Raw genomic sequence first — 8,422 nt, 5'->3', positions numbered from 1 at the left:
CTGTTTCTCTGTGCAATATGTTATTTTCCGAATAGAAAAGCAGTCCTGAAGGTGTACAGGGGTTTTATAACAGTACTGTTTGTAATGGTGAACTACACTACAGCCCTTCCTTTCATAATAAAATGCACATGCAATAATAGATATTTAAAGCCTTTGAAGCCACTTGTGTACAAATCTATGTGTGATGTGCTAAGAGAACAGAGAGGCAGCTATTCCTAATACCAGGGGAGGTTTACGGTCTCTCTCCGGGATACAACACAACCGCCGATTACACATAAAAGGGAAAGTTGAGGGATAGTGCCAAGAATGCACTTTTATTTTGATATGTGACAGCACTTTGGCTTCAGACAGGAGGAATGCGATATGTCAGGGAGAGCGAGTCTAGGAGGGGGGGCAGGAAATTAGGAAAGAATGCCAAGAATGTCCATGTTTGTCGAGGACTCCATTCAGCCACTGGCACGTCACTGCAGCCCTGGGTGTATAAAGGCAGGGAGAGATCCTAGCTTCAGACACAGAACAACTCCTCATCCAAGAGAGAGCTACAAGAGCAGCAGCAGCTCTACTACTGAAGCTAAACTCTAGCTTTAACCAAGAGAACTACGAGAACTTAACTGAGAGAGAACCAAAAAACAGAAACTTCTTAACAACGAGATCGACTCGATCAGACGACAAGCTCGCTGACTACTCACAAGAGACTAAGGAAGACTTTTGAAGAGCCTGAAGACTTATTTTTGTCTAACATACTCTGAGAAAACCCCAGAAGAAAAGCAAAATGTCTGCTGGAATGAACATGAGGCTGATTTCTTTCTTCTGTCTCACTCTCTCCTACCTGGTAAGACCCTTTTCCTGAGAATGTCAAGTTATATGGGAACTGTATTGCTGTGTCTATGCGCCATGTACCAGACAGACACGAGCTATCGGCATGTCTAGCCTATTACAACAGCAGTTGAATTGTAAATCGATATATTTTGTTAACACAGTTACAAAAGGCTGTATGATGCCCTAGCTCTTGGGGCTGACGAACTGTAACGTTAGTAGTAGTTGTGCCCATGTGATCAGGGTCTAACCATACTCCTGTCTCTTTGTCCCTTAGGCTGTGGCTCAGGAGTGCAGTGGGCAGTGCAGTTGTCCTGATGTGCACCCCCAGTGTCCCCCTGGTGTGAGCCTGGTGCCCGATGCCTGCGGCTGCTGCAGGGTGTGTGCCAAGCAGATGGGCGAGCTTTGCACAGACAGGGACATGTGCGACCCCCACAAAGGGCTCTTCTGTGACTTCGGCTCCCCCGTCAACCGCCGCATAGGAGTCTGCACAGGTAATGTGACTCTCAACAGGCTTCTTTTGTCGTTCTAATACGCTGACTCTTTGATTATTTTCCTCTGCTGGCGTTTGTGTGACTGGAGATGTGACATTCTCTTCTCCTCCTCCCACAGCTAAGGGTGGCGCCACCTGTGTGATGGGTGGGATGGTGTACAGGAGTGGAGAGTCCTTCCAGAGCAGCTGTAAATACCAGTGCACGTGCCTGGACGGTGCCGTGGGCTGTATTCCCCTGTGTAGCATGGACATCCGCCTGCCCAGCCCTGACTGCCCCATGCCCCGCCGCGTCAAAGTGCCCGGGAAGTGCTGCGAGGAGTGGGTGTGCGATGCCCCCCAAAACACAAACATCTTTGTGGGCTCTGCTCTCGCTGGTGAGTCTCAGTCTTTGACACACACAGTCGCCTGCATTCAAATGATGCAATCTGGTCAGTGTGAGTGTAGAGATAAAGAGTCTTACGTCACGTCCCCTTCTTTGCCCGCAGCTTACAGAGAGGAGGAGACCTACGGGCCTGACCCCTCCATGATGAGGGAGAACTGCCTGGTCCAGACCACTGAGTGGAGCGCCTGCTCGAAGACCTGCGGCCTGGGCATCTCTACCAAAGTAACCAACGACAACCGCGAGTGCCGCCTGGAGAAACAGTCCCGTCTGTGCATGGTCAGACCCTGCGAGTCCCACATGGAGCAGAGCATTAGGGTAAGCACATTCTTCAACCACTTCCCAACCAACCCTTTCATTACAATACAAACACTTTGTTAAATCAAGAGGAAAGCAATGGTCACTAAGTATGACTTTTTTCTTTACACTTTGCTCTTCCAGAAGGGAAAGAAATGCATCCGCACGCCAAGAGTGTCCAAGTCCATGAAGTTTGAGATCTCTGGCTGCACCACCACCAAGTCCTACCGCCCCAAGTTCTGCGGCGTGTGCACCGACGGTCGCTGCTGCACCCCCCACAGAACCACCACCCTGCCCATGGAGTTCAAGTGCCCCGACGGCCAGGTCATGAAGAAGCAGATGATGTTCATCAAGACCTGCGCGTGCCACTACAACTGCCCCGGCGAGAATGACATATTTGAGTCCATGTACTACAAGAAGATGCTGGGAGACATGGCGTAAACAATTACGTCACCTAACAGCAAAAAGAACCAATGACTCTTAACTTGAACCGAACAGATATCCATCTCATCTCGCAGCACAGCATTTGTTTGTCTTTTGGTTTGTAATTTTCTAATTGTGTATTTTGTACAAGGACAGAAACATATATGCGTATATTCAATGTATATGTATGAGTGTATTGATGGATGTTTAGGGCCACTTGCCCTAAAGAGGGGACGAAAGACAGGGGGCTACTCTGCTGCCCGAAATAGAATACTTACTGCACTATAGTTCTACTATGTGACAACCTATGTTGTTGTCACTAACTGGCTGATGCCATGTTCCCCTCCCCCGAAACTGTGGTGGGAACCTAATTAACTGAGCTGTGTCCAGGCACCTAATTAACTGAGCTGTGTCCAACCTCTGAGCACTTGCAGTAACGAAGGGTGAAGACTTTCAACCCCAGTACAGAAACTTAAATCCTTAACCCACCAGAGTACTAGTTGAACGTACCCTTGTGTATAGCTCACTGTTTTGCAGATCCTAACTGTTGCAGTGCTAACGACAGGTCATGGTTTAGCCCATGCTGGAAAACAGCCGTCCTTCCAGACAAGGAGCGTAGTGTGCATGCTTTGAGGGCATGCCACAGCACTGAGAAAAGAGGTATTTGACTTTGACTGACTGATTCAGGTTGCAAGGAAGGAATCAGTATTTTGTCCAAAAAAAAAGAGACTGGATGATTTGTAGCTTCATTCCTTTTTATATGTATTATTGATGCTGTAAATATTGTACATATTATTGTACAGTTGTTTAAGTTAATTTAAAGTTTTAAAAAGTTTGTTTTGTTTTTCTCTTCCTTCAACATGTTTATCGATAGCTTATTTGCTGGGTTTGACTGTTCCTGTGACAGTTTTGTGTACTATTTTATTGAGAAGTGTGACAAAAAAGTTACATGTTTTCACTTTTGTAGTTTGGAATAAAATATATTTTTTATATAAACATGTCTTCCTTTCTTTGTTTTACTCTTTCGGCTTTAAAAGTAGCCTACCCTACAGAACTTAATCTACTCACACCCAAATGATATCCCAAACTTCACCACATGAAATCAGCCACTAATAAGTTAGCACATGTTCACAAAGCAGTTAGGTGTTCCCACTTTCAGTTCAACAACAGTAGTCAGGCCACTGAAATTCCACTCATTGGATTGTGTGCGGTCCAGGTCCATGCTCTGTCAGACCACCCAGTCTCTAGTAAGGTGTAGTCTATGTGTCACTTTTTTAGCCACCAACACCAGCGGAAGCTTGCCAGCCCATTCAACAAAACATTTTTCTAAAGTCCTCTATTCTCTTCCCTGTGATGCGTGGATGGAGCGGTGTGCTGCCTGTCCATTTACACACTAACCTGACTGCAGACTAAGGAAACATACTCTGGCAGCGTCTGAGGAAAAGAGCAGTCTAACTGGCAGCCTTGTGCTTTAACACTCACTATCAGTGTCCCGCCACTGGGAAAACTCACACCACACGGAACTAGGCCTGGTTCAACATCAAAGACAACACAGACAAATATATGATGGGGATCGGGAAACGGGACTTACCTCATACCAAAGGATAATCCACAAAAATATATACAGTAATTGGCTGATCAACACAGTGTACATCCTTTTCCTGTCACTGAGTAGCAGGGTCGTTGGTTGCTTTCCAGACAAAATGAAAGAGCCGTTGGATCTAAAAAACCTGTAACTCTCCACAAAGGGCTCTTTTCATCTGCTTTTTCCCCCTCAAAAGTCTTGACTGAATTTAGACTTAGTCTGGCTCGTGTTGTTGTTGGGGGGTGACTACAGTGTGAGATATTCATATCAACAATATAGTGTGATATGTCTAATTAATGATGTTGAGGAGGCTTTACCTAGTTGAATGTGCCTCTGAAGCTAAGCAGGGCTGGTCCTGGTCTGTCCCTGGATGGGAGACCAGATGCTGCTGGAAGTGGCATTGGAGGGCCAGTAGATGACACTCTTTCCTCTGATCTAAATATACACTGCTCAAAAAAATAAAGGGAACACTTAACAACACAATGTAACTCCAAGTCAATCACACTTCTGTGAAATCAAACTGTCCACTTAGGAAGCAACACTGATTGACAATAAATGTCACATGCTGTTGTGCAAATGGAATAGAAAACAGGTGGAAAGTATAGGCATTTAGCAAGCCACCCCCAATAAAGGAGTGGTTCTCAGTTCCTATGCTTCCTGGCTGTTTTGGTCACTTTTGAATGCTGGCAGTGCTTTCACTCTAGTGGTAGCATGAGACGGAGTCAACAACCCACACAAGTGGCTTAGGTAGTGCAGCTCATCCAGGATGGAACATCAATGCGAGCTGTGGCAAGAAGGTTTGCTGTGTCTGTCAGCGTAGTGTCCAGAGCATGGAGGCGCTACCAGGAGACAGGCCAGTACATCAGCAGATGTGGAGGAGGCCGTAGGAGGGCAACAACCCAGCAGCAGGACCGCTACCTCCGCCTTTGTGCAAGGAGGAGCAGGAGGAGCACTGCCAGAGCCCTGCAAAATGACCTCCAGCAGGCCATGTGTCTGCTCAAACGGTCAGAAACAGACTCCATGAGGGTGGTATGAGGGCCCGACGTCCAAAGGTGGGGATTGTGCTTACAGCCCAACACCGTGCAGGACGTTTGGCATTTGTCAGAGAACACCAAGATTGGCAAATTCGCCACTGGCGCCCTGTGTTCATAACAGATGAAAGCAGGTTCACACTGAGCACGTGACAGGCGTGACTGAGTCTGGATACGCCGTGGAGAACATTCTGCTGCCTGCAACATCCTCCAGCATGACCGGTTTGGCGGTGGGTCAGTCATGGTGTGGGGTGACATTTCTTTGGGGGGCCGCACAGCCCTCCATGTGCTCGCCAGAGGTAGCCTGACTGCCATTAGGTACCGAGATGAGATCTTCAGAACCCTTATGAGATCATATGCTGGTGCAGTTGGCCCTGGGTTCCTCCTAATGCAAGACAATGCTAGATCTCATGTGGCTGGAGTGTGTCAGCAGTTCCTGCAAGAGGAAGGCATTGATGCTATGGACTGGCCCGCCCGTTCCCCAGACCTGAATCCAATTGAGCTCATCTGGGACATCATGTCTCGCTCCATCCACCAACGCCACATTGCACCACAGACTGTCCAGCAGTTGGCGGATGCTTTAGTCCAGGTCTGGGAGGAGATCCCTCAGGAGACCATCCGCCACCTCATCAGGAGCATGCCCAGGCATTGTAGGGAGGTCATACAGGGTTGATAAATTAGATTTCCATTGATAATTTTTGTGTGATTTTGTTGTCAGCACATTCAACTATGTAAAGAAAAAATATATAATAAGAATAATTCATTCATTCAGATCTAGGATGTGTTATTTTAGTGTTCCCTTTTTTTGAGCAGTGTATATATATATATCCCAAAGCCCCAGGGCAGTGACAGGGGACATTACCCTGTGTAGGGTACCGTCCTTCGGATGGAACATTAAACGGCTGTCGTGACTCTCTGTGGTCACTTATACTAAGAGTAGGGGTATTAACCCCAGTGGCCTGGCTAAATTCCCAATCTGGCCCTCATGCCACCTAATCATCCCCAGCTTCCAATTGGCTCATTCATCGCCACATCCTCTCCCCTGTAACTATTGTCCAGGTCGTTCCTGTAAATGAGAATGTGTTCTCAGTCAACATACCTGGTAAAATAAGTGTTAAATAAATCACTTTGAGAACATAGGCCATAGGCTACTTAGATGATCAGATATCACAAATCAGGCCAGATGTATACTCTACAACTGGTAGAGTATAATTGTACTTTAATTGTACCTCATCATTTGAATAAAGTGCTTCACCAGTAGTAAACGTTGTCCCTCCAGAACGATCTTCCTTGTAGCGCTCTAAACGCTCATGCCTTCTACACTTCCTATATTGTCCTGCATGCTGCGTTTAGAATGAACCTGTACTGCCCCCCAGTGTCTATTCAATGACCTGGTGTTTGCACATAAACACATGCAGAGTTCTTGAGTTATTGTCTCGGTTGTGTTGACGACAGAGTCAACCATTGTAATAAAATGCTACCACCGAACTGTTTTGTCTTAAGGGTCACTTTCAAGCTAAATGTAACTAAGGTAGCAACATTTGACAGGGGAGCTATTTTAAAATCATATAATACTACCAAACCGGTAGGCTACTCTGACCACAAGGGGTCCCCCTCTGCCGACATGAGGGTGTGGTATGAGGAAGAAACTAGTCTCGAGGGAAACTGAGTTGCAGGGAAATAAAGTATTTAATGAAATGTAATACAAAACCAAGTTTGTTTATTTGTTGCTCTCAATATGTATATTTCAAGGGAATTGCAGGTTGAAATGAAGTGTTATTATGCATGACCAGTTTTATTCCATGAGCTATTGGAATTTGTATCAAATCTAGGTAGGTCTATTAACACATAAAAGCATATATGCCTACACATAGAGACATCTGAAATCTAGCGTAGGGCAGGCAGGCTATAACAAAGTATAATTTCACAGCCACTGTGCCTCTGCCACATAACTACAAACAGCTATAACCAAACCAAACCTTTTCAGTCCAAAATGAGCCATGGAGGCAGCATTTAGGAACCAAAACATTGGGAGGCCTTATTGAAGAGTTACATTAGGTTACCCACAGAAACTGTCCAACCTATGCAAAATGTACAACAGGGGTCACAATACAAAAGGGTCACATGCTTGGATTTTTTTTTCAATGTACATAGTTGAGATTATTGAATAAGTTATCTATACAATATATAGATAGTCTATATATTCTACATTGTAGAATAATATAATCATGTAGTAAATAAAAAAGTGTTAAACAAATCAAAATAAATATGATATTTTAGATTCCTCAAAGGAGCCACCCTTTACCTTGATTACAGCTTTGCACACTCTTGGCATTCTCTCAACCAGCTTCATGAGGTAGTCACCTGGAATGCATTCCAATTAACAGGTGTGCCTTGTTAAAAGTACATTTGTGGAATTTGTTTACTTCTTAATGCATTTGAGCCAATCAGTTGTGTTGTGACAAGGTATGGGTGGTATACAGAAGATACATAAGCCCTATTTGGTAAAAGACCAAGTCCATATTATGGCAAGAACAGCTCAAATAAGCAAAGAGAAATGACAGTCCATCATTACTTTAAGACATGAAGGTCAGTCAATACAAAACATTTCAAGAACTTTGAAAGTTTCTTCAAGTGCAGTCACAAAAACCATCAAGCGCTATGATGAAACTGGCTCTCATGAGGACCACCACGGGAAAGGAAGACCCAGAGTTACCTCTGCTGCAGAGGATAAGTTCATTAGAGTTCCCAACCTCAGAAATTGCAGATAAATAAATATAAATGCTTCACAGAGTTCAAGTAACAGACACATCTCAACATCAACTGTTCAGAGGACAGTGCGTGAATCAGGCCTTCATGGTCGAATTGCTGAAAACGAAACACTACTAAAGGACACCAATAATAAGAAGAGACTTCTTCCAAGAAACACAAGCAATGGGCATTAGACTGGAGGAAATCTGTCCTTTGGTCTGATGAGTCCAAATTTGAGATTTTTGGTTCCATCTACAGTGTCTTTGTGAGGAACAGAGTAGGTGAACCGATGATCTCTGCATGTGTGGTTCCCACCATGAAGCATGGAGGAGGAGGTGTGATGGTGTTGGGGTGCTTTGCTGGTGATACTGTCAGTGATTTATTTAGAATTCAAGGCACACTTAACCAGCATGGCTACCACAGCATTCTGCAGCTAAACGCCATCCCAACTATTTTCCATTTAGTGGGACTATCATTTGTTTTTCAACAGGACATTGACCTAACACACCTTCAGGCTGTGTAAGGGCTATTTGACCAAGAAGGAGAGTTATGGAGTGCTGCATCAGATGACCTGGCCTCCACAATCACCCGACCTCAACCCAATTGAGATGGTTTGAGATGAGTTGGACCTGTCTCAGCCTCCAGTA

The 8,422-nt window shown here is 45.1% G+C and overlaps 1 protein-coding gene across 1 annotated transcript; it reads left to right on the top strand.

Moving 5' to 3' along the window:
* The first annotated feature begins 493 nt into the window (after positions 1-493).
* On the top strand, positions 494-3,404 carry LOC118386830 (CCN family member 2-like). The gene is made up of 5 exons (XM_035774706.2): positions 494-832; positions 1,094-1,310; positions 1,429-1,683; positions 1,795-2,006; positions 2,130-3,404. The coding sequence occupies exons 1-5, from the start codon at positions 773-775 to the stop codon at positions 2,424-2,426; spliced, it is 1,041 nt and encodes a 346-aa protein (XP_035630599.1). The 5' UTR covers positions 494-772; the 3' UTR covers positions 2,427-3,404.
* The last annotated feature ends 5,018 nt before the right edge of the window (positions 3,405-8,422 follow it).

Source organism: Oncorhynchus keta, chromosome 8 (assembly GCF_023373465.1).
Source record: "Oncorhynchus keta strain PuntledgeMale-10-30-2019 chromosome 8, Oket_V2, whole genome shotgun sequence".
Lineage (NCBI taxonomy): Eukaryota > Metazoa > Chordata > Actinopteri > Salmoniformes > Salmonidae > Oncorhynchus > Oncorhynchus keta.
The sequence above is the reverse complement of the archived record's forward strand: the minus strand, read 5'-3'. Positions and strand labels throughout refer to the sequence as shown.